At 32.2% G+C, this 27684-nt stretch overlaps 1 protein-coding gene across 1 annotated transcript; it reads left to right on the top strand.

The window, feature by feature from the left end:
• Positions 1 to 924: 924 nt before the first annotated feature.
• LOC114326398 (rabenosyn-5) lies at positions 925 to 23548 on the top strand. Its single transcript, XM_028274760.2, has 5 exons — positions 925 to 1146; positions 1246 to 1662; positions 8755 to 8972; positions 9057 to 9319; positions 21316 to 23548. The coding sequence occupies exons 1-5, from the start codon at positions 1014 to 1016 to the stop codon at positions 21578 to 21580; spliced, it is 1296 nt and encodes a 431-aa protein (XP_028130561.1). The 5' UTR covers positions 925 to 1013; the 3' UTR covers positions 21581 to 23548.
• Positions 23549 to 27684: the final 4136 nt, after the last annotated feature.

Raw genomic sequence — 27684 nt, 5'->3', positions numbered from 1 at the left:
AATAAAAATCAATGGAAACTCATCTGACTGATCAGCTGATTTGATAATTCTTCCATAAAAATGTTATTTCTGGTGATCATTGTCCATAATTTCCTACCAACATAAGAAAAATAAAACAAAACTTACGGTCAACTAACCATGATTGAATATGTGGTTGTGAAACAGCAACTGTCAGTTAGACTGTGGGTAAAGGTTAGTTGACCGCTAGGGTTAACCACAGATTGTGAAACCGGCCGTACAGATACTTAATACCACAGCATACACGCGGCTCAAATTAGCAATTAGCGTGTACCAAAAAACCCAGTTATAGTACACGCTAAATAATGACGTCACTGACTTGATGACATCAGTGTGCGTCTTGGACGCACTCTGGATGACATTTAAGCGTGTACCTAACTTTTTTATTTGCGTACACGTTAGCGTGTACCTAGACACAGCGGTTTAACGAACACTTTCATGAGCACTCAAATATTTGATAATAGGGCTTTTCATTCACAGTCATTGGGTGCGTTCGGACGACCATAGCGGCTGGCTGCCAGCAGAAATCGGCTGAGTGGTTGCATCCAGCCGTGATAGGGAAAGCTTAGTAAATCTCTCAGCGGCTGGCTTCCAGCGGTGACGTCTGACAGCTACTGCTGGCTCAGCTGTCCAGCCGCTGTGGTCGTCCGAACGCACCCATTTGTTTCGAGCTTCTGTCATGTGTCACATAAAATTAATATATCTACGTCATACGTTATTGGTATCCACCATGATACAAACCGAAGACGTATGACGTAGATATATTAATATTATGTGACACATGACAGAAGCTCGAAACAAATGACAATCGATGAAAAGCCCTATTAGCAAGCACTTGTTCAGTATTTGCCAAATACCGCATGTCTGGCGCCGCCTTTATATGACAGTGACAGTAGTGACACTGACATTTTAATTTCATAGGTTAGAATGTAGGCGTAAATTTATATATTTCTCAAATAAATAAACAATTTAAATTTAATTAAGTTAATTTAAAAATGGCTGAAGCTACAATTCAAGAGGGATTCCTTTGCCCCATTTGTCACAAGGATTTGCGATCTGCAAATAATTTAATATCCCATTTTCAAGATCTACATTCTGAAGAGAAAGACCTACTTAGTTCCATCAAAGGTTAAATACATTTTTTTTAATTATTCATTATTCCTATAATGTGCTAATCATTTAATGAATATATAATGTAACTTCTGATCTAATTTGTACTTCTTTCAGGTATTTATGGAAAAGTTAAGAAGAAAATTCTCACTGTAGATGATCAAGAGTTTGAACATTTAAGAAAAGAAATATCCCTTCAAGAAAAATATTATCTAGAATACAGTGAACCTCAAGATCCTGGACCCACAGTATCCCATACAGATTATTTTAAATCCATAAGAAGGGATAGACTAGATCATAAGACAGCAGAAACTAATAAATTGATAATTAGATTAGATAGGTTATTAAGAGTATATGCACCTGATAGGAAACAACATGAACAAGAGTTAGTGGCTTGGTTAGATGGTTCAGCAGTTTCTAGATGTCCATCTTGTGCATCTTCCTTTAACATAACAAGAAGGCAGCACCATTGTCGATTGTGTGGGAGTATTATGTGTAATTCCTGTTCATATTTTTTACCATATGATACAGCCCGTAAGTTTTTCTTGTATTATACTACTACTATTTATTTATTTATTTATTTAACGGAAAATCTCCTTTTTACAATATAAAGATATATAGACATTTTTAACACTAACCTACTAACAAGTAAATATATCACAATAACATATTACCTACATAAAATACTTAAAATATATAAAATACAAAAATTACATAAATACTCCCTCAGTTGGTTCCTAACAAATAAATATATCACAATAACATATTACATTAAATACTCCCTCAGTTGGTTCTTAAACCTGGTTTGACTAACTCCCAGCAGATCTGTAGTTTTATTAATTTCATTACCCAGTCTATGAAATCTAGGTATAGGACTATTATATCCGTAGTTGGTATAATGAAAACTAATTGAGAATAATGGTTTATCTCTAATATTTATAGTGTTTAAAGTTGATTAGCTCCAACAAATCCGGGCAAGTTATATTACCCTCCAAGATTTTATGAAGAAATAAAAGATCATTAATTATTAAAGTTTTTTCAATAGATAACAACTTTAAATGATTATTTATTCTCTGATAAGAAGAAAATTGAGGCATATGTAATCTCCACCGACAAGTTCTCAAAAACCTATTCTGGACTGTTTCCAAAGATAAAATATATGATCGATAATGAGGTGACCACACTGGTGAAACATACAATAGGATGCTGCGTACTAAAGATAAATACAAAGTCCTGAATGTAGAAACCGAAAATTCTCTAGAGTTTCTAGTTATAAATCTTAAAGTTTTCAAAGCTCTACTAGTAATAGATCTTAAGTGTGAGACAAATGTCAAAGAGCTGTCAAAAATTACTCCTAGATCCTTGATTTCACTAATTTTCTCTAAAGGAACAGAATTAATATTATAAACAAAATTTACAGGATTTGTTGATCTTGAGAAAGTTATTGTAAAACATTTGTGTGGATTTAAAGACATGGCATTATTGGTAGCCCAATTAATAAAGTAATTTAAATCATCTTGTAACTTGAAACAGTCAGATAATTCAGAAATTTCCATATATAATTTCAGGTCATCGGCAAATAATAAAAACTTACAATATTTAAAACATGAAGCTACATCGTTAATGAAAATATTAAATAGTAAGGGTCCCAAATGTGATCCCTGTGGGACGCCAGAACTTGCGTTTATAGGAATCGAAGTAAAATTTTTTATTTTCACATACTGAATCCTGCATTGTAGGTAACTTTCCAACCAATTCACTAAATAGTGTGGAAATCCGATTTTAACGAGTTTTTGTAAGAGTAAATCGTGGTTCACTGTATCAAATGCCTTCGAAAAGTCAGTGTAAATCGAATCAACTTGGCACCTCTGTTCAAAGGCAGAAGTGTTACAATGTTGATAAAGCAGTAAGTTTGTGTTGGAAGACTTACCACTCGTAAAACATTGCCGTTGTTTGATCAGAATATTTTTAAAATACCATGACAAGGGTTTATATAACAACAGTTCAAATAATTTAGGTATTGCAGAAAGTAATACTACGGGACGATAATTAGCAATATCATTTTTCAGACCATTTTTGAATACAGGGGTAATAAAACTATCCCGCCATTTAACAGGAAATTGTTGTAATTTTAACGAAGAATTAAATAAATAATTTAGTAGTTTGGAAAGACTACATTTACAATTTATCAAAAAATACGCAGGGATACCATCTGGACCACTAACCAGTTTACCTTTTAAAGAGCTAATTCCTTCATAAACTTCGCTTAGGGAAAATTGTATAAATGGAATGTCAGGCTGCCTGAAAATATCGTATTGCATATTTGACACATCTATATTATCATTTTTATAAACACTGGAGAAATGAGTAGCAAATAAATTACTAATGTCTGTACCACTTTCAGCAATTGTACCATTATAATGCATTTTATTGGGGATACCGTGATCTTGTTTCAATGAGTTAATGTGATTCCAGAAGTATTTTGTATTTTCACTAACCTTCAGATCAGTACTAGAAATATAATTATCATAAAATGTTCTTGTCAAAGTTTTACACTGAGCTCGAAGATTAGAAAAGTTTGAATAATCACCAGCTGAGTTAGTATTTTTAAACCTAGCATGAGCTGCCTTCTTACAAGATATCAACTTTTTAAGTTCAGATGAGAACCAACGAGGATATACAGATGGTTTGTATCTTCTAATAGGTACAAACAAATCTAATGCTATTTTTAGAATCTGATAAAAAATTTCAATGCTAATGTTAATATCATCATTAGCTAAGAAATACTCCCAATTAACTATTAATTACTAGCATAGGTTTGCAACTAAAAACACTACAAGAATGATTTTGCCAAGTAAATTTTCAACAGTTTAACACTTTCGCTGTGTTACTAGACAGAAAACCTCATATTACACTAACAGTTGGCTGCGTCAACTGTGTTGTAAAAGGGTTCACTACGAGACATATATGGACGGCGTTATGCATAACTCGACCAAGCGCCAAAACATAGTTTTGAGATAAACGGCTTCAAAGTTTTTCGTTTCTTGGTTGCTTAATGGTCGCTTAATGGTAAGTGGATTAATGTCGCTTGATTTAATTTTGTTTTTCTTAGTAACCGTTAACGTGACAATAACAGGGATTTTTTCCAAGATAGTTTTAGCTATGTGTCACCAGAATCCGCTGTTATCTCGATATTAAAGAAATGGCGCTTGGTCGAGTTATGCATAACGCCGTCCATATGACTAGTAACACACTCAACGTCAGTTTATAAAAAAATATCTCTAAACACAGCGAAGATGTTAAACAAATCTAATTTATTTATTTAGTGTATGGCTTACATCAGACTAGGTAATTGAATTAAATTAAATTTAGACTTATAAATTATACAATACATCACAGATGTTCAGGTTTCTTATATCGTCGCCTTAGTACTATAACTTGATAACTCCAAAATTTACGTTTTTGAGATAACTCACACTATGTATTTGATTTGCCTCCATATTGTGTAAAAAGTTGATAACTCTCTCCAAACGGGTTAAGTATTTATTTATGATTGACGAAAGTTGATAAAACTCAAATGCCCCTAATATTCAGTGCTAAAACTTGACAAGATAAGTTATCAAGTTATTGTTTAATCGAAATAATCGTGACTACAACATACACTGAATGCTACAACTAGCTAACTCTAGTTATCTAGTTGTAGCACATGTTTTTCTGAATATATTGAGCTTACCACGTAATTGCTATCTGTTTATTCGGTTCATGTTAATGCAAAAATTCGAGAATTGTTAGCAGATCTGGCAACCCTAATGACAGAGGGCTAATTTTCACTAAAATAATGCTTAAAATATTATTTTTGTTAAAAAGTTCACCTCATCGAAGATGTATGGACCAAGTCTTGTCATTAACAACTTTTCAAAGAAATCTATTTTCTATCTAGATTTCTTTGTTACAAAAGGGTTCTCATGGGGGTATCTAAGTATCGAATCAAATTTTGATATAGTCTGATCATACTCCTGTAGTAGCAACTGTACATTCAGGAATTAAAGAAAAAGAGCCTCTGCCCAAGTTGCACAATTACAAAACCAACTGGCAAGCTTTCAGAGAAAGGGTTGAAGCAAATATTGAACTAAACGTATCACTAAAGTCACCAGAAGAACTAGAAAAAGAAATCCAAAATTACACATCAACGATTCAGGAAGCTGCATGGAAATCAACACCTCCACCAACAAAAGCAAAACAAAAAATTAATTGTCCAATAAATGTCAGAGAAAAAATAAATACTAACCGACAGAAATATGATACCCGACCACCAAATTGGCTTTAGGAAAGAGCATGGCACCGTTGAACAAGTTCACAGAGTGGTCAACATTATAAATAAAACATTTGAAGAAAAAAGTTACTGTTCAGCAGCATTCCTCGATGTTAGCCAGGCTTTTGATAAAGTTTGGCATCAAGGACTGTTGTATAAACTGAAAAAGAACTTACCAGAGGAACTATATACTCCTTAAGTCGTATTTATCAGAAAGATACTTTCGAATGAAGTTTGAGTCAGCCTATACAAAATTATTTCCCATCAGATCAGGGGTACCGCAAGGAAGTGTTCTGGGACCGCAACTGTATCTGATTTACACAGTCAACTTACCCACAAATCGTGATACAACGACCACCACCTTTGCAGACGATACTGCAATCCTAGCAGTACACAAAAATCCCGTCGAAGCTGCTGCAAAACTCCAGAGAGTATTAAATCAAATAAATACATGGGCACAAAATTGGAGAATTAAATTGAATGAACAAAAATCAAGCCATATTGTTTTTACAAAATGTCACGGTGAATCACCTACAGTAACAATAAATAAAAAGGTAATTCCCTCAGTTACCTCTGTAAAATATCTGGGCATGCACTTGGACAGGAGATTAACCTGGAGAACCTATATATGGAACAAACGGAAACAACTGGGCATAAAATTTAGTAAGCATTATTGGCTTCTAGGGCGTAAGTCTAAGCTCACGACAAGAAATAAACTGCTAGTCTACAACACAATATTCAAATCAGTCTGGGCATATGGTCTGCAGCTCTGGGGAACAGCATCCAAGTCGAATGTATCCATAATTGAGAGATTCCAGTCCAAGGTGTTACGTTCAATAATCGATGCTCCGTGGTTTGTTACTAACTGGGATATTTACAATGATCTGGAAACCAAAACCGTCAGTGAAGTGATAGTGGATAGTGTGCAAAATACATCGTACGTCTTGAAAGCCACGCGGATGTGCTTGCAATTAATTTGTTAGACAACAGTCAGGAAACAAAACGGTTAAAGAGACAGACACCATTAGATTTACCGCACAGACATTAATATTGTTACAGTAGCTAAGTTAATATATGTAATACAGTAATTTAATATTATCTCTATAGAGATGTGTGGCGCTGGTCACAATCTCTTCATGTCATTATTTCTCAGATAAAATGTGCCTATTGTTATATGTTATAACAGATTGCCTAATAAACATTAAAAATAAAAAAAAAATTAACAACTTTTATAGAAGCTAATTTTCAAAAGAAACAAAAAACAGCAACAGCATTCATAGGAGGCATTTGGAGACAGGGATTAATATACAAACTAGCCCATATTATCCCCTGCAGAAAGATAATTAACCTCATTGACAATATGCTAACAAACAGAACCTTCCACAGGGTTCTGTTCTTGTTTTTTTACTTTTCAGCCTCTACATTGCTGAAATGCCTGTAACTGAATCTTGGAAGTTTGGATATGCTGACGACTGGACCCTTGCAACAAGCCACCAATCTTTAGAAACTACAGAAATCACTCTCACAAATGACTTATCTGTCCTCAGCAAATACTTTAAGAAATGAAGATTGCAACCAAGTACTACAAAAACTGAAGTATCAGCTTTTCATCTCAACAACAGGCTGGCAAACAGAGAATTGCGAGTGTATTTTAATAACAAATCTAAAAGTAGTAGCAATGAAGTTTGTTTAATGAAATTTTCTTAAATTAATGGATTATGGCAGATAAAATCCATTTTTATAGAGAATGTTCTTAATAATTAACTAACGATAGCCATATAGTGATCGCAAATCTCCAGTAATAGACTGCACCAGAAGAAGTAGATACCTGATATCAACACAGCAATAAGGAGAGCAAAAGAAGAATCCATGCACATCCTCCAAACAGCTGAATGCCTTTACTTTGTACAACTTACGGTGTACAATGTTGTGTGTGTGTGTGTGTGTGTGTGTGTGTGTTTATGTTTCATTGGCACTGGTTTAAGCAACCAACTGGCCAGTCAATGTGTTTTGAATTCTCTCTTTTACAAAATATATGCTTAGTATCTAAATTTAAAACTATTACTACTACTAAGTTTTTTTACTCTGTTTTTTTTTTAATTTTTTTTACTATATTTTTTAACAATTTTTTTTATTATATTTTTTATTATATTTTTTTTTAGTTTTTTTTTAGTTTTTTTTTTTATTTTTTTTGTTTAGTTTTTTTTTCTTTTGTTTTTTTTTGTATTTTTTTGTATATTTTTTTTACTACGCTAAGACCTAAACCCGATTCAACCTCGCGGAAGTTTAGATCTTCTTAGTAACTTTTTATTTTTTTTAATTATTATTTTTTTATATATTTTTTTTTATTCTTTTTTTTTCAGAGCTTTAATTTTAAACAATTAACATGGTTGTATAAAATTTTATAAACATTTAGATTGTTTGATTGTAAAAGGTATATAAGATTAAAAGTAAATTGTACATTAACTTGAATTAGATTGGTATAGAAATTTGATATTTCAATAAAATGTAAATGACATTCTAACAGCATATGTTGTAAATCAGCTAGCTCTCCACATAAACATTCATCATTATCTACAAGTCCTATTTCTCTTTTGTAGACTGGGGTCAGACAGTGATTACTTCTTATTCGACAAATAGTTTTGATAAAGCCTCTGTTGTAAACTTGATTAAACCATGTCTTGATGGGAAGTGTAGGCTGGATTTTTTTTTAATAATTTCCTTTGTCTGAATTATTGTATTGTTCCTGCCATTTTGCCCGTTTGATAGATCTGATAATAGAGATTATGTCTCCCATGGGAAGTTGATAGTTTTGCAGAGCGGATTCCTTCGTTGTTGCTTTTTTAGCCAGATCATCTACTATTTCGTTGTTTTTTATACCAATGTGCGCTTTTATCCAGCACAATATTATATTTTTGCCCGATTTCAAAGCTTCACTGTTCATTGCTATGATGTCACTGATGATATAATTTTCTGCAAAATTATGTACATTATATTTCAATTTCTTTACAATGCTTTGGCAGTCTGTAAATATAACATAATTGAGTTCTTCTTGATTAATACATATTTTGTATGCTTCTTTGATTGCAATGAGTTCAGCTGTGAAAATTGTCATTTTATCAGGTAATCTGTTGTTTATTTTTATACTTTTTTGTGGGTAATATACAGCATATCCAACTTTTCCTTCCATTTTTGAACCATCCGTATATAATTTCTGATAAATCCGTGTACAATGTTAATTTTGTTAAGGAGTTTGTAAACTTTACGGTTATGTTAAGAGTTTGTTAAGGAGTTTAATCAACTATTATTTTTAGAGACCATTGTGACACCTCTGAACAGTGGAAATAGTAAAGAACAAAATTCCAATAAAGAATCTGACACCTTAAGGATATGTTACCATTGTTTGGACATGATAGAAAGCAGAAGGCGTCTTCAAATAGAGCAAGTTTTACAACCCATTATTTGTCAGTTATACACGCATTTACAAAAGATGAAAAGTCAAATTGAAACTTCTGTTGAAATGTATTTAAAGGTAATTACTTTTTTAAACATAAGTAAATCTCAACAATGAGTTAATCTTTAGAAAGGAGATTATTACAATTTTTCTCTTTTGTAGATGTACAACTCGATCATATCTGGAGAAACCACATATATTTTACAAGATCTTCAGTCTCTGAGAACTACAATTGCAGATAAAGCCCAAATGATTGATACCATCAGTAAGAAGATAGCTTCACTTCCTGTAGATACATCCACCCCGAAAGCAGTTCTCTTGCAAAATAACATTAGAAAAGCTACATCCATCTACATCAAGGATTATTTAGTAACTTTACCTCCACCTCCAACTCCTCAAGAAATAGAGAAATTGAAATATGAGAGGTTAGTTTTGATTTCTTATTTTAAGGTACTATACCTAGTTTTTAAACAAAGAGGAGTAAACTCAAAAGACCAATTCACACTTCACACCCAATAATGTCACTAGAAAAATCACCAAATACATCTTCTTTTTTGGTTAATCATATCGGTCTTCGACAGTAATCCATAAATATTATATTATACTAATATATGTCGCTAAAGAGTTCTAAAAACAACTGCTTTTTATATAAAAGCAGACCTACAATCTAAAAATTAAAGGAATAACGCAGAAAACGCAAAAAATCACTGATATAACTTAATAGATAGATTTATTATTTGAAATAAGCAAAACCTAATATACATAAACTAAAACAAAAATAACAATATGAACTTGCTATACGCTCTGAGCTTCGCTGGTGTCGCTCCTAGCGGCTACTAATTCAACTTTCACCGGTAATTTTTAAATTTATTATTTAATTGTTATCGCTTAGTATTTACAACGCAAAAAAGTAATTAGATTGTCATCGATTTTTTTAGGATTTTGCTAATCATTTTGACGTTCTATTGATAAAATATGAATTTCTTACTTCGGATACTTTCACAATTATCGTAGATGCCGCTAAGATTATTATATTAATTTATAATGACATATCGACACCTGATATGAAAAACATTGTATCTCCACTTACAATGTTTTTCAACTATGGCTTAAGTAGCATCTATAAACGATAACCTTCAATTTGGTCTAAGAACTTTTATCCTATCTTATGTAATTATAAAGTTATTTAACAAAATAACCTCATTGTAAGTGCAAATTTTTGATCACTGGGTGGAAAAAACGTTGTAACCAATGTTACAATATTAAAATTTTTTATTATTGATGAAAATTTTTTACTAAAACATTGTAACATGGGATACAATGTTTTTCTCGAAACATTTATTGAGTAAGTTTTTATAACTGCATTGTAATTTGTGATTCAAGAAAGCAAGGTGGTGGAATATTACGATGAACAACATTGTAAGTCAATATAATCAGGAGGTAAATTCTATATTATTAACTGCTGAGCATAGTAAGCATGCCTCAAATCGTAAAAACTCACGTAAGAATGCTAGTTAAGAATTTCAAACAAAAATAATAACACCTATATCATTCACTGCTGAACTAACTTCTACTGATGAAACTCAGATAATCAATGGTCACAGTGGATTGCACGCTCAATATACATCGACAGTGGAAACTTCTACATGCACCGAAGATACAAGTTCACCATTAGATACGTCTGCTAAGAAAAAACAATACCCCAAGAAGAAGAATCTTGGAAGGAAGAGACAAAGGGATCCTAGTGTGTTTGGAAAATGAATGTCTTGAAGAAACTGAGGAACTCTGGCCAAGAATATGCTGGCAAAACTGTAAAATTAAAGAAAATTAGAGAACTGGGACCTGGATGTAACGATAAATCTATCAGAAAATGTAAATCGCAATTATCTGAAAATGATAGACTCAATTTATTTAATAATTTTTGGCAATGGCTGATCATGACCAACAAAGCGAATATTTATGTAGATATGTTCTCAGGCAAGAGAGGAAAGTTGCAAAGCTAAAAGAGTCCAGAAGACCCTGGACGTATGAATATAATTTGCAGTGGCAGAACACCGACTTTAAGTTTGTAAGAAAACATTTTTGGACACTTTTAACATAACAGATATGTGGTTAACGACAATATTCAAAAAAAAATTGATAGTCATGAAGGCGGAGGCCGTATACCTGGAGATATGCGTGGTCGCCACAAGAACAGGGCAAATGCTGTAGACGAAAGTATTAAAAATTCGATTCGTGCGCATATTATAAACTCTGTTCCAGCAAAAGAATCCCATTACCTAAGGCAAAGAACAAATAAGATGTATTTTGATGAGTCTTTAACTTTTCCCAAATTGTATTCACTATATAACGAATGGATGTTAGAGAATCACCCATGCGATAAACCAGCCACCAAAAGTCAGTACAGAAACTTATTCAATACTGAGTTTAATATCGGTTTTTTTGCACCGAAAAAAGATATGTTGTTTTATTATAAAAGGAAGTTTAAAGTTTATAACTTTACTATCTTTGATCTTGGATCTGCGGAAGGTTATTGTTATGCATGGGATGAAACCACAGGTAAAAAGGGGCCTAATGAAATAAGTAGTGCGCTATTTGATTTTATTAAGAGAAAAGTTGCTGGTGGAGCATTAGAGTTTAGATTTTATTCAGATTGTTGTGGAGGACAAAATCGAAATCGAATAATATTTTTAATGTATATTTATGCAGCTAAGATCATGAATATTAATATTACACACACTTTTTTGAGGTGGGCCATTCTCAATCTGAGAGTGATTCAATGCATGCCCTTATTGAGCGAAGAAAAAAGAACCACGTTGTTTATGTACAACAGTGGTATACACTGATAAGGTGTGCTAAAGTCACAGGAAAACCATACGATTTGAAAGAACTAAGTCAAAATGACATCTTGGACTTTAAATCAATGTTAAAGAAAGTTTTGTGGTCGAACAAACAATACGTAAAAATATATAAAGAACAACCACATATTATTAGTTTTCAGTACGATCTTATTTCTGATAAATTATCGTTTATAAACTTAGAATGCAAACCAAAATCGAACAAAAGGGCTACCAAATCCAGGAATAAAATATACACGATTTATGGGAAGTACAAATTCCTTTAGTTAGCATATAATGGGTTACTTCCCATAACCACTTCAAAATATAAAGATCTTGTTACTTTGTGCTCCGGTAAAGCTGTACCACAGCAATATTGCAGTTTTTATTTAAATCTTCCCCACTCTCAACAAACGGAATATTCGGATGATGACTCTGAATAAAAGTTTGCAAGGGGTTAATTTTGTTTATTTTTTAATAGAATATAAACTGCTTAATAATTTGTAAATGTTCATTTTGTAATAAATAAATCTAAAAGATATTATTTTATTTACCTACTTCTTGTTAGTATGTATGACGTAAATTCTTAAATACTACTTGTCTGAGGAAAAAAATCACGTTTCAAGTAAAACCAATAAAATAAATTAATAATAATCTCTTTATTTGGATATTTACTGATTAGTTACAATTTATATGCACCTAACCAAAGAAACATACTGTGTTGAAATATCATTGTATGCACCACTTACAATGATTTTCACCTAAAATTCTGAAAAAATTTGCTATTGTAACTCGACCTAAATCAGGACCAGTAATGTTGACAACAATGTGATATGTAAAAGTGAAAAGCTGAGAAAAAGTTATAAAATATGGATTAAGAATATTACAAAAAATATAAAAGCTGACCCAGTAAAAAAATAAAATGTTTTGGAAATTTCTTTAAATCGCTCTCCTGTAAACTAAGCAAAAGTGAGTTACAATGTTTTTCATATCAGGTGTCGATATTACGGAACATTAAAAAAACTTAAATTCATTATTTAAAACGTTAGTATATTTAAGGTAAAAATATATACCACAGCTTTGACCAACTAATATTTTTTATAATTAATGTTTTTAATTTTAATTTTAAATTAATCACTTTGACATTTATGTCAAATTTCCGGTAAAGGTTTACAGACTTATCACTACTGGCGCTCGCGAATTTGTAAAAAGTTATTTGTCACAGGTAATCATAATGTTCAAGTTTATCTGACATAAAATCATAGGTAATATAATAAAATAAAAAAATATAAAACATAAAACCAACAAATAGGTACATCATATAAAAAAGAAACATACATTGAAAGAAGACAACTCTAAAATTTTCAATACTAAAGCTATTTTGCAGTTATATTTTCACAAATATTTTATATATTTCTTCAATTCACTTTTAAATCTTAAAAATGACTTACAATTTGTCACGTGAGAAACCTTGCTTTTTCAATTGCCGAACGATTTTTTTGCTTCAAGGATCCCAATCCTGAGATAAACCTTCGGCCGGGCGCGCCTTAGAAAATTACACGGTCGAGCGCGTCGCAGCAACTTGCTGCCATGTAGTTCCTTATTATTTTCGACACTTTTTTTATTATTGATTAACTGTATCGTTATTTATTTTGTCAAATAATAAAAAAAGCTATTAATTTAACTAATTTTAATAAATTGTACAAAAAACGGTAATTTATGTGATCATTACAATTTGTACATACAATACTAGGTTTAGAATGTCGTTTACAAGTGAAAATGCACATTTTGTACGGGGTGGCCCAATAAGAATGGCTCTCGCCATATCTCAAGAACAGTTTATAGTACAGCTTTGAGAAAAAAATATTCATAACAAAAGTTACCTCGGGAAAAGCCTGAAAATTATTTTCATAATTGTAGGTCCACCGCTAGAGGGCGTAATTAAATATCAAAAATTAAAAAATCAAAATTTTACAAAATTTACCTAATGAAAGGGCACTGGAAATACAATCATCGTATTCTTCATAAAATGCAGCACATATTTGATTTCACAAGTTTAAGTCTACCTTTGCAAATAAGAGGTGGGGGTGAGTGGGAACCTTCTTATGAAAAAATGGCTGTAAGTCCGGTTCTGCTAAATCGAATTTTTGCATACTTAGTCTTGTTGAAAACAGCTCTTTTTCGTCAATGTAAGAGTCTTATTTTCGAAATAGCCTAATAAGTAATATGCAAGCTAGGAGGCGTTATTTAATTATTTTCAGAAATCTAGTTTTCTTTGGAAAATATTAAATACAAGTATGCATCTTTAATCCTGTATTACAAAATTAGACCATATTAGCAATATAATACCGAAAACCGCATGTCGATACCTTTTTTCTATCTCGAGATATCTTAAGAAATGTGTAAATTTTAAACATAACTGTCCTAGATATATAATACTCTAGATTGCGCCTTACGATCTTAAAATGGGTGACGGTTGCGACAGAGATAAATGAGCCTATTTGGTCGGTAGTCTCTTTCTAATTCAAGGGGAGTATCGACGACGTCACTATCCTACTCTGTCGTCGAGTATTTTAGATGGTTTGACAGTTCGAGCGGATGGCGACGAGAACTGGTCGTTTGTCTTCGGACGTGGATAATCCTGGTTCGAATCCCATACCAATCTTTACTTTTTTTATTTTTTATTTAATCAATATTACGTTTATTAGATATTATTACATCTCTAAAGTAAATCTATGCAAAGAAATATATAACAAATAAGAAAAACTGTGTAGGTACCTATAGATTTTTAAAAATATAAAAGCCAATGTTATTTTTTTAATAAGTTAATTGTAGAATAGTATAAAGTAATTGTTAAAAATATTCGTAAAAAATTACCAATAATTAATATCAACATAATGTACCATCGATTTATTAATTGAATCGGTCATTTCAAAAACAACATGAGATCACATATTCCTAATTTTACAGAAGAGCAAAGAAAACTAACTATATAGTCGAAAGATGGATGAAATGGATGACATCAAAATTCAGAGTTATATTGTAGTTTTGTTCCTAATGTTTTTACTGGACTGGTGTCGTTTTTGCACACAACGTTTATCTTAAAGGAGTCTATTCCTCTCAAAAAGTTAGTTTCTGAAAATTGTGGACTTTGCTGTTTTTGAAATGACCGATTCAATTATAAGTAATTAGATATTATTTTTATTTATAAAACTATTGTTACAATTTTTTAAAAAAGTAGAAGCAAAACAAACATTCACATCATTCGAATAAGGACGAATTTATATTAATAACGAATGACTTTTATTTTACTATGCAGTTCACAAATTATGTATTCCAATATTAACGTACTATACATACATTTATTATCTGCTAGATTTACTTAGGTCCATTTTTCAGATGTAAAAATATCTAATAAACGCAATATTGATTAAATAAAAATAAAAAAAGTAAAGTTGGTATGGGGTTCGAACCACGATTATCCACGTCCGAAGACCAAAGACCATTTCCCGTCACCACCCGCTCCAACTGTCAACACATATTACTCGATAAAGTGGGATATTCACGTCGTCGATATTCCCCTTAAATTAAAAAGAGACTACCGACCAAATAGGCTCATTTATCTCTGTCGCAACCGTCACCCATTTTAAGATCGCAGGGCGCAATCTAGAGTATTATATATCTATGATAACTGTTACTGTCACCGGTAAACGAGGTTAAGGAAAAGTAGTGTGCTATGGAAAAACTAAATAAACATTTTTCAGATGTAAAGGTATATAGTTAATGAAAACAACAATAAGACAAACAACACTAAAATATTATAACAAAGAAATAAAAGCAACTACTAAGTGACTGCCTAAATGTTCAAATTGTTGCACATCATTTTCGATGCAAGTATTTACTCTTTCAAGAGTAGATTGAATCTAGAGAATACGAAACGCCTTTCAAAGCATTGCGAAAGCAGAAATTGAGACTGCTGTTCAATTTACTCTTGAAAGTGTAAATGCTTGCATCGAAAATGATGGGCAACAATTTGAACATTTAGGCAGTCACTAAGACTAATTAAGTAGTTGCTTTTATTTCTTTGTTATATTTTATAGTGTTGTTTGTCTTATTGTTGTTTTATATACGTTTACATCTGGAAAATGTTTCTTTGTTTTTTCCATAGCACACTGCTTTTCCTTAACCTCGTTTACCGGTGACAGTAACAGTTATGTTTAAAATTTACACATTTTTTATATCTCGAGATAGAAAACAGGTATCGACATGCGGTTTTCGGTATTATATTGCTAATTTGGTCTAATTTTGTAATACAGGATTAAAAATGCATACTTGTATTTAATATTTTCCAAAGAAAACTAGATTTCTGAAAATAATTAAAAAACGCCTCCTAGCTTGCATATTACTTATTAGGCTATTTCGAAAATAAGACTTTTACATTGACAAAAAAAGAGCTGTTTTCAACAAGACCAAGTATGCAAAATTCGATATAGCAGAACCGGACTTACAGCCATTTTTTCATAAGAAGGTTCCCACTCACCCTCACCTCTTATTTGCAAGGTAGACGTAAACTTGTGAAATCAAATATGCGCAGAATTTTATGAAGAATACGATGATTGAATTTCCAGTGCCCTTTCATTAGGTAAATTTTGTAAAATTTAGATTTTTTAATTTTTGATATTCAATTACGCCCTCTAGCGGTGGACCTACAATTATGAAAATAATTTCCAGGCTTTTCCCGAGGCAACTTTTGTTATAAATATTTTTTTCTCAAAGTTGTACTATAAACGGTTCCTGAGATATCGCCGAGAGCCATTCTTATTGGGACACCCGGTACATTTCATAGACGTATATGACTTAACGACATTCTACACCTTCGTTGCGGGGTATGCCTCTCAGAGGAAAGGGGGGGAAACTTATATGCAAGCGAAAGTTGGTAACAATGCATTTATAGCAGAATACTCAAATCATATGTTTCGGTATTGAATACTTTATAAAAATAAATTATAATAAATTACGGAAATTACGGAATAAATTGCGGAATTAATTATAATAAATAAATTAAAAATAAATGGTACGGTAAACAATCCTCATTTTTTATATGTTATTCCTTACAAAAAAACCTTTAATTTAAGCACAAATAATTAAAAATCGTAAATTTGGGTCAAAAGTTATTAACTTTTTAAGAATTCCCATAAGAGCCCATGTTAAAACTTAACTTTGACCCTTAATAGTAATTAAACGGCACGGTAAAACAATTTTTAAAAAATCAAGTCTTAGTTTTTTGAAGTAAACCATAACATACTAAAATTTCATGCAAATCCTTAATTCTTTGCCGAAGGTGTAGAACGTCGTTAATTTGTTCACTGTAACAATTGCAGCATTTACCACGTTTAGCAGGATTTTCGTCTTCTTGGTGAGGAACTAGTTGCTTCGGAAATATCCTGCACTGGAACTAATATCTCTTGGAAATATGCACTATTCACAACAAGTGCCATAACTAACTAATTGTACTTGAATTTCATGAGACGATGATGAGTCAGTGGCGGCTTTTGGGGGTAGGCAGGATAGGCCGGGCCTACCCAATAATTTTAAGAGCTTTAAAATTGAAAAAGATACAAAAATTATGTTCTTCTTCTTCTTCTTCTTTTTGTATAGACATGACTCTGTCTGTTTTTTTTCAATGTGCCTCTAGTAAGTTGTCGTTCCATCGTTTTCGTGGTCTTCCCACTGATCTTCTTCCTATTGGGGAACCGTCTCTCGCTGTCCTGACTACCCTATTTGTTGTCATTCGGCTTATGTGGTCATTCCATTCTATTCTTCTGTTTCTTACCCAGTTATTAATGTTATCCACCTTGCATCTCCGTCGTATATCTGTACTTCTAGCTCTGTCCCATCGAGTCTTACCATCGATTTTCGAAGGGTTTTCATCTCCGCTGTTTCGAGCAATCTTTTTGTCCTCTCTGTGTCGGGTCGTGTTTCTGCCGCGTATGTCATTATTGGTCTGATGACTGTTTTGTAAATTCTGCCTTTCATTTCTTTTCCGATATTTTTATTTCTCCATATTGTGTCATTCAGGCAACCTACGGCTCTGTTTGCTCTATTCACTTGATCTTCCACAACTCCATCACTTGTTCTATTATCTGACCTTCCAGCTCTAATTTACATCTTATTGGATCCGCTGTTATAACCATGCATTTTGTCTTTTTTGAGGAAATTAACATGTTAAATTTTCTGGCGATTATGTTGAATTGGTGCAGCATACGTTGTAAATCATCTTCACTTTGAGAGATTAGTATTGCATCGTCCGCAGAGCAGATTATTTTAAGTTGTTTTTCTCCCATTTGGTATCCTTTTTTAGTTCTTATTTTTTTTATTATTTCGTCCATGATCAGGTTGAACAATAAAGGACTCAAGGAATCCCATGTCTTATCCCATTGCCGGCTTCAATTGGGTCAGTTAGTTCATCTTCCACTTTTACTTTTATTGTGTTGTTCTGGTAGATGTTAGAAAAATCTGGTTAGAAAAATTATGTTAAAGCATGTAAATAACTTTTAAATGTACTAAATCACTCAATACATCAGCGTCCGTTAAGACAACTTTGTTACTATATTATCACAGAAAGCATCGAATCGTATTCAGGCATTTTAAATATCATTAATAGGCCCGCTCGCACCAGGCCGACCTAGCTCACATAAGATCTCCGTACAAAAAGCGTTTGAAGTTAAGCAGCTTGTCGGGCAATGATATTTGTCGTGTTATGCTTGGTGTATAGGCCCGAATCGAACTGGCCTTCGCCCAGCCTCGTATGCCACTTTAAACATAATTATCGAATTCTAATATAAATTTTCTTTGAAATTTTGATAAAAAAATGTGTAAAATAACCTATAATTGTAACATATTTTTAGACAAACAACGCAATTGTAAACAAGTGCACGTTTGCGCAAATGACTTCAAAAAAATTCGTAAAATTCGAAAAAAAATTTGTTTGATTTTCACTGTTATTGCTAAAATTTTTCTTGGAATAGTGCGATAGTTTTATAATTGATACATAAAAATGAGTTTTTCTGAGGCTTTACTAAATCTGTTAAAGTTGCCTTCTAAGTATTTTTTTACATAAAAATAAATTTATATTTGCATATTATGTATTACACATACTTATATGCAATTTGCTGGCTTGGCCTACCCAAAATTTTACCCCACCAGCCGCCACTGTGATGAGTACCCACTGAGGATTAACCAATAAGGAAATTTTACAACGTACATAACACATCCCGTTAACACTTTACCTGGAAAAATTGAGTTTGCGCAGCAAATTACTGCGACGCGCCCGCCTGAAAGTTAACTGTCCACAATTGGAAAAACTTTTTTCCATACCTTGACTTTGGCGCCTTCTTCAATATATATAAAGTATATACAATGTATAAATGAAAAAAAAAGTTGTACTCTGTAAGACTTATACCTTAATAAGTATATAAAAAGTGTCATGTTCGTGTTTGATAAAGGGGCTGAGAAAAGCTTATTTTTGGCCTTCTAAAGTGTACTATACCCTGTTTTTAAGGAGTAAACTCAAAAGACAGATTGACGCCCAATAATTTACTTACTTACTTACTTACTCCGTGGCGTTACAACCCTTCGTGGGTTTTAGCCGACTCGACTACATGCCTCCACTGTTTTCTGTCTTGAGCAACCTCCATCCAATTCTCCACGCAAATAGTGTTTAGGTCTCCTGCTATATTATCTCGCCACCGGAGTCGATGGCGTCGGCGATGTCTCCTTCCAGTTGGGTTCCTCCCACACCAGTCTTACTTTATTATTTATTATTATTTATTCTTATACATTTATATTCTTATATATATTTAAATATATATTCTTATATATTTATATTCTTTATTCTTATATTATTTATATTTATTATTTATTCTTTGGTCAGAATGTCTTCTGAGATGTCCCCATTGGAGTCTTCTGGACTTTATTTCTTTTATGATGTTGGCGTCTGGGTAAAGTTCTTCGAGCTCTTATCCTATATTGTCCTGATGCTTCATCCAGCACAGAACCAAAGATCTTCCTTAGGATTCTTCTTTCCCAAACAAGTAGTCTCTCTTCGTTTGCCTTTGTTATCGTCCACGTTTCGCTTCCATACATCACAACGGGTCGTATTATTGTTTTATAGACTTGTATCTTCGTACGTCTTGTTAGTTGTTTTGATTTTATAAGGTTTTGGAGGGCAAAAAGACATCTGTTGCCGGCCTGTATCCTGTTGTTTATTTCTTGTGATCCGTTATTGTCTTCAGTTATTGTTGTTTCAAGATACTTGAATTCTCTAACGCGCTTAAAGTTAAAGTCATCCATGGTGATGTTCTGACCAATTATGTCTCTGCTTTGGTTATTACTGCTCATATACATATATTTCGTCTTGTTTTCGTTGATTTGAAGCCCCATCTTCTCTGCTTCCTTCTCGAACCTCACGAAAGTCTCCTTCATCCTTAATCGTGTGTTACCTATTAGATCGATATCGTCTGCAAATGCCAGTAGTAAGTTTGGTCCTTCTCGATGAAATACTGTATTGGGTTTTTCGATTCTTGCACTTCTGATTATGTGTTCCAGAGCTAAATTGAAGAGTTGTGGTGAAAGTGCATCTCCCTGTTTTAGTCCATTGTTTATTTCAAATGTCTCGGAGTATTGTTGTCCAACTCTCACCTTACATCGCAACTGTTCCATACACATCCGTATCAACCTGACTAGTTTTTTTGGAAAGCCAAGTTCCTGCATCGCTGTCCACAGTCTAGCCCTGCATACTCTATCAAATGCTTGTTTAAAATCTATGAACATCTGATGAAGCTCACGATCAAACTCCCAGCATTTTTCCATTATCTGCTTTATTGTGAATATCTGGTCAATAGTAGAGCGGCCCGGTCTAAATCCGCATTGATAATCTCCAACGATTTCTTCTGTGTATGTTTTGGTTCTTTCTAGCAGGATGTTTGCAAGGATTTTGTAGGTGGTGTTTAGGAGTGTTATTCCCCGGTAGTTAATACATTGCTTTTTGTTTCCTTTTTTGTGTATTGGTACAATAACTCCTTCTTTCCATTCATGTGGCATTGTTTCTTCTCGCCAAATGTCACTAGACACCCAATAATGCCACTAGAAAAATCAAAAAATACATCTTCTTTTTTGGTTGATCATGTCGGTCTCCGATGTTAATCCATTAAGATTATATTATACTGATCGTCGCTAAAGAGTTCTAAAAACAACTGTTTTTTTATATCGCTATGTTTTTATAGCGTGAAAACACAAAAAATCGCTGATATAACTTACTTAACCTATGAAATGGTTGTCAACATTTCATAAATGCCAATAGTGTCAAAATTCCATAACAGTGGAGTAAACTTGTCTGAGGTTGGACCAATTACAAACAAGCATTACGGAGCGGTAAATTTGAATTACTCCTTCTGGTTTAAAAACAGAGCATAGTACCTTAATTTGTTTTGTACAATATGAATCTTATACCAGTTATGTTAAAAAATATGAATTTTACTTAAGAGTAAAGTACCTTTATATTTATTTACATACTTGAATTTTAGGTCCAAAAACCCCATAGACGAAGATATTCCAATAGCCAGCACAAGCATAAAGAAAGTTACAGTTACAACGGGCTGGTCACCTGCTAATGTTGCTAACGATACTACAGTAACAGAAGAAGCTGATCCTATTTTAGAACAAATGAATATCGTTAGAAGTTATATTAAGCAAGCACGAGAAGCACAGAGATTTGAAGAAGTAGCATCTTTAGAAGAAAATTTGAACATGTTAAAGGAAACATATAAAAGAAGCATAACCAAACCATAATTGTTTTTTGGTTTTTAATTTTGCATGGTATATAATTCATATTATAGAAATGTTACTTGAATGGTATTTATATCGGGAAGGCACATCTACAACTACATATTATTTCCAGTTGTGAAGTAGGTACATTCTAAAAAATGTTTACATTCCGAGAATAAACATCCTTTTGAAATAAATATTCGTTTCTTAAGTTCTCATTATGTTTATTATAATTAATATTTATTACAGAATAATTCTCCAGTTTAGACGGCTCAAATAATAGAGGAGTGGGCCAAAAACCATAAAAAATACATAGTCTCTACTCATATTATTAGACTCAGCACATTTTAGTTTTCTTTGTTTCATAATCAATTATAATTACAACTATGTTAGCTATATACAGAGAGTCCCAAAAGTAGCGGAACGGTCGAATATTTCACGAACTAAACATCGGATCGAAAAATTGAACAACACGTTTTTAATAATTTTTAAAAATCTATCGAATGACACCAAACACGATCCCCCACTCAACCCCCTAGAGGTGAGGTGGGGGTAACTTTAAAATCTTAAATAGAAACCCCCAGTTTTTAATGCAGACTTGGATTCCCTATGTTAAAGTAAGCCACTTTTATTCGAGACATTTTTTCGAATTGTGGATAGATGGCGCTATAATCTTTATCGTGATGCCACAGGTAAATTATAGAAACGGTATATCTCGAGAAATACACTTTTAAATGAAAAACAAAAAAAAACGTTTTTAATATTTTTCAAAAACATATTGAATAACACCAAATCCTATACCACGCTCCTTAGAGGTGGGGTGGGAGGTAACTTTAAAATCTTAAATAGCAATATCCATTTTTTATTGCAGATTTGGATTCATCATAAAAAATAAAGCAACATATATTCAAAACATTTTTTAGACTTGTTGATAGATAGCGTTATAATTGGATAAAGACGATTTATTAGCGCCATCTATCAACAATTCTAAAAAATGTTTCGAATAAATGTTGCTTAATATTTTATTACGAATCCAAATCTGCAATAAAAAATGAGGGTTGCTATTTAAGATTTTAGAGTTATCCCCACCCTACCTCCAGCGTGTGTAGTGGGGGATTGTGTTTGGTGTAATTCGATAGGGTTTTAAAAAATAATAAAGACCTATCTTTGGTTTTTCATTTGGAAGTGTATTTCTCGAGATATTAGACCGTCTCCATAATTTACCTATGGTATCAGGGTAAATAGTTTTTTCCGATTATAGCGCCATCTATCCGCAGTTGAAAAAAATGTCTGGAATAAAAGTTACTTACTTTTACGTAAGGAATTTAAATCTGGAATAAAACCTGGTGGTTTCCATTTAAGATTTCAAAGTTACCATCCCCCCCCCCCAACTCTAAGGGGTGAATTATATAAATGACAAAGGGGTGAATTATATAAATGACAGTAGTAACTTTTTTATACCTATTTACTGAACAAAAAGTTTATATTGTAATTTTACTACAATACTAATATTTTATTGACACCCTTTGTTTTAAGAAGTGCAGCTACTGTCCTAGGCATGCCATCTACTCGTATATCTTGCTGCTATTTCTTTTAAATGGTTATTGAGGTTTCAATGAAAAATGATTCTCTCTATCAACGGAACCTTGTTTATTATTTTCTCGGCTAATTTCCTTTTTACGTACTCCCACATATTTTCGATGGGGTTAATGTCTTGTGAATTACCGGGCCATGGTAATAGAGTAATTTCTTGCCATATCAAAAAACTTTTAATGCGTTCAGCCATATGGTAAGGGGCTCCATCCTGTATATGCTGAAATATGACGTGTATTGAAAATTGTTTAATCCCAGTGTATATTTACAATCAATGAATAACAGAAAATTAAAGGTTTATTCGTGATTGTCAAAGCGTCCTTTTATTTTTATTTAAATAGTCATGTGCAGAATGTTTATATTCTTTTTCAAATTTTTGTATAAATTATATTGCATTTATGTGTTATGTGTTTTATTTTGAAACTGACTGTAGTGTTTTATAATAGATTTAATAGTATAAAATAATATTTATGTATGGATATTATTGTCTAGTCATAATAAAAAAAAATAAAATTCGCACATCTTTTATTAAAAAGAAAAGATCACTAAATAATTGTTACTAACACAAAACCTCTATGAAAACAATAAGATGGAAATAAGAATATAATATGGACAACTTACGGAACCTATAGATTCGGGCAATGGAATAAGGGGATTCACTAAGCCCTAAGGGAACATCCATAAACTACGTCGTAAAAGTTTTTGGAGTTTTTAATACCCTCCCCCACTTCCGTCGTAAAGCGTCGTTTACATTGACCCCCCCCCTCATACCGACGTCGCAATTGCAACTCATGACCCCCCTTTTAATGATTTTTTTTAAATTCCATGGTATTTCTAGCTTTTTTAAAGTTAGCTCTCAAAGTTTATTTACGAATGTATCCAAATCAGTATTACTATGTAGCTCATTAATATCCGCGTACTTTTTTCTCTCAATTCACTGTACAACTAATTAGCTTTATTGGGACACTTTTATCGGAGTTCCTACCTATGCTTTCTTAACTGCATCATATAAATCTTGATACTTATTTTGTTTTGATTTCAATGTCATTTCTTTGATTAAGTATAAATACAATGTACTAACTAAATAGAATAAACTATTTTATTTCTATTCATTCTTGTAGAATTGTTTCACACAGAGCAACACAGAGTACCTATTCAGTAAATAAATGAACAGTTTAATATTTATTGCGTCCAGACGTTGTTCTGTATAGAAGCGTTTGTTTAAAGACAGAACAATGTTTTATTGTTTGTTATTCTGTACAAAACTGCTAGCAGTATTGTTTATTTATCTATCTATTTATTTATATACGGGTACCCCCATTACACAAAAAAAGAATGTGTGTGTACTTTGTACGCACGCAAGAAGTTATACTTCTATTATATGATTTAAACGAAATTAATATACTTTTTATTTATATTTTGTTTAAATATTAAACTAATTTATACTTACTACTTCTCAAACATTTTTATTAGAACAGTGCCAAAAATTAAAATAATAAAAGAATAAAACACACACAAACACATTAAACAAGCCACAAATGATGTCTGAACATTAATTGTCGAAAATTTTTTTAACTAAATACGTATTTTCTGAAAATACAATTATATAATAAATATACTTACAATCATAAAATGTATTAAAAAAATCAAAAAAGAAAGTTTCTATTGGGACTCGAACCACCGCTGATAAGAGCGGTTGTGTCATTATTTACGAAGATCGACTAACTAAACGGATTAAACTTGTGATATTTTGATATTTTGAAAATTGATCAAATTATTTTAATTTTGAATTGAAATGATTTAGAATTGAAAAAATACAACAAAACATAGAGTAAATAAACAATATATTAGGTGAATATTGATAGAAATTTTGATGGTAATCAAATTATATAAATAAAAGTATTGGCCATGAGCCGATGGGTAGAGGGGATTTGACAGCTTTCGCCAGCGCTGTTAGTGGCAGTTTTGTGCATTTATCTGATAAATTTAAATGGCGCGCCATGGGTAGAGGAGAGGGGATTTGACGGTTTTCACCAGCGCTGGTAGTGCAGCGTTGCCACATTTAGTAGATTACTACTTTTTGGTAGATTTTTGATAATTTTTAAAAAATTCTAGTAGGCAATATTTTTTAGTAGACTTTTGGTATATTTCAACATTTTCTTATGACTAAAATAAAATTTGCTTTTTAATAGTATTTACCCCATTTCTAAATTAATTTTTAGACATTTTGTTACAATTTCCCAATGTCATTACCGAAAATAAGATTCAGGGGTGGGATTCTGTGTACAATCGCTAACACCGCCGACCGCTTTCTATCAATGTCAATATATTTGAATTTTTAGTTTTAATTCAAATATTTTCTTGTTTTACTTAAGGGCCGGTTGTTCGAACGCTAATCAGCATTGATCACTATCAAATAGTTAATTACTGTCACAACTGTCAATGTCAACTTTGGTTGGGTTGCCGAAAACATAATTATTGATGACCATTAGGAAATTAGTTAATAAATTATGTTAATAATTGTTATGTTAATTGACTAACTAATCTCATAATTATAATTAACTATGTTTTCAGCAACCCAACCAAAGTTGACATTGACAGTTGTGACAGTAATTAAATATTTGATAGTGATCAATGTTGATTAGCGTTCGAACAACCGGCCATAGGGCTTTTCATTCACAGTCATTTGTTTCGAGCTTCTGTCATGTGTCACATAATATTAATATATCTACGTCGTACGTTATTGGTATATAACAATGATACAAACCAAAGACGTATGACGTAGATATATTAATATTATGTGACACATGACAGAAGCTCGAAACAAATGACAATCGATGAAAAGCCCTATAGGTGTCACTTCAGCATCAACTAGCAAAACTAGAAAATAATTCAATTAAAGCTAAAAATTGAAATATTTTCACAATTGACATCGATAGAAAGCGAAGTGTAGATATCTACAGTGCACGGAATCTAGCCCCAGGACGTAGATGATGAATATTAAACAGAAATGAAACTGGATTCTGGTGTAACAAACTTGCAGATTTCAAGTAGCAGTGCAATCAGTACCTATTTCAGGTGTTATTGAAGAGTTCTGCTATTCGGTGAGCCTGTTAGAAGCTAACGATGGAAAACTAAAATATTTGCAAAACAACAAATGTTGTGTTTGCGTGTTTCTAACGTAAAATGCGAAATAATCGTTTGAAGAATGTGATCCAGACATGCAGATGTTAAAATCAGTGGATGACAAAATATTATATACAAATATTAAATATGAAACTGATAAAACTTAATTATAGTTGGTCATTTTGTTCCCCAGTTAAAATATAAAAAAGTTTGGTTTTTGTTTACAAACAGTCGTATTAATTTCTAGTTAAACTCCCTCTGTGGCTTAGTGGTAAGAGCGCCTACCTTTGGATCGAAAGATCCGAATGGTCGTGAACTCGAATCTCACCAGGGTAGAGAATTTTTCGTTTATTATAAATTAATAAATGAAAATAGTTTCTATCCTTGTGTGATCGGTACCCACCGGAGGGACCGCAGACGTTCGGATACAATTAGCGTCTCTGCAAAGACAATGACATCGACTTTGCAAAGTAACAAGACACTTACTCAACACACACACTACACATAACACTAGCTACCTAATTGGTAAAATCCACTGTACCATCACCATGTCAATGCCCATAGGTTGTCGAGGCATTAGCTAAATAAAAAAAATTTCTAGTTAGTCAGCTGTTATTTTTATTATAAAAAGTCCTAAATTATATACAAATATATTAATAAAGTTTTATAATATATTTTAGTTTTTGATAAGTAGATTTTATTTTAGTAAGCTAAACTTAAGGCTGTATGACACTATGCATATTCTTGTATCATTTCTAATATCGTTTCTGATATCGTTTCTTGTATACATTTTCTTGTATCATTTCTTGTACGTACATTTGTGCCCTGTATGACACTATGCAAGTTCTTGTATCGATAACTGTATGAAATTCGGCACGTGATTGGTCGAAATTTTGTTTGTCACCCTGTCACGTTACATTGGTATGGTAGTACTGCGTCTACAGCTGATTTTAAGGATTTTATAAAATTTATAAACTTTTAAAAACTAATATTTTAATGTTATAATAACTAGAATTTTTACGTTGACTGTTGATTATTTGTGTTTTTTATTTTGTTTTGATATTTGTGCTAAAATATTTGCATTATAATTATCTTCAGTTTGATCCAAATTGGAACTACATATTGTATTTTCCTCTATTAAAAAATTATGCAATATGAAACCCAAAGTTATTCTAAATATATGGTTATTAGTAGAACAGTAGTCCATACCAAACGGTATATTAAGTATCAATAAAATATTTATAAATAATACCTACAAAACACAAATAAATTCATCAAGACATAAATCATATGATCTCATTTTCAGCCGCCATTATGACATTTAGAAGTTTTACCAGCAGGTTTTACGTTTTTGCTCTTTGCGCAGAAATTGGCGCAGTTATTGTACAAGAATCTGTGCCTGACACAAA

Source organism: Diabrotica virgifera, chromosome 4 (assembly GCF_917563875.1).
Source record: "Diabrotica virgifera virgifera chromosome 4, PGI_DIABVI_V3a".
Classification (NCBI taxonomy): domain Eukaryota; kingdom Metazoa; phylum Arthropoda; class Insecta; order Coleoptera; family Chrysomelidae; genus Diabrotica; species Diabrotica virgifera.
The sequence above is the reverse complement of the archived record's forward strand: the minus strand, read 5'-3'. Positions and strand labels throughout refer to the sequence as shown.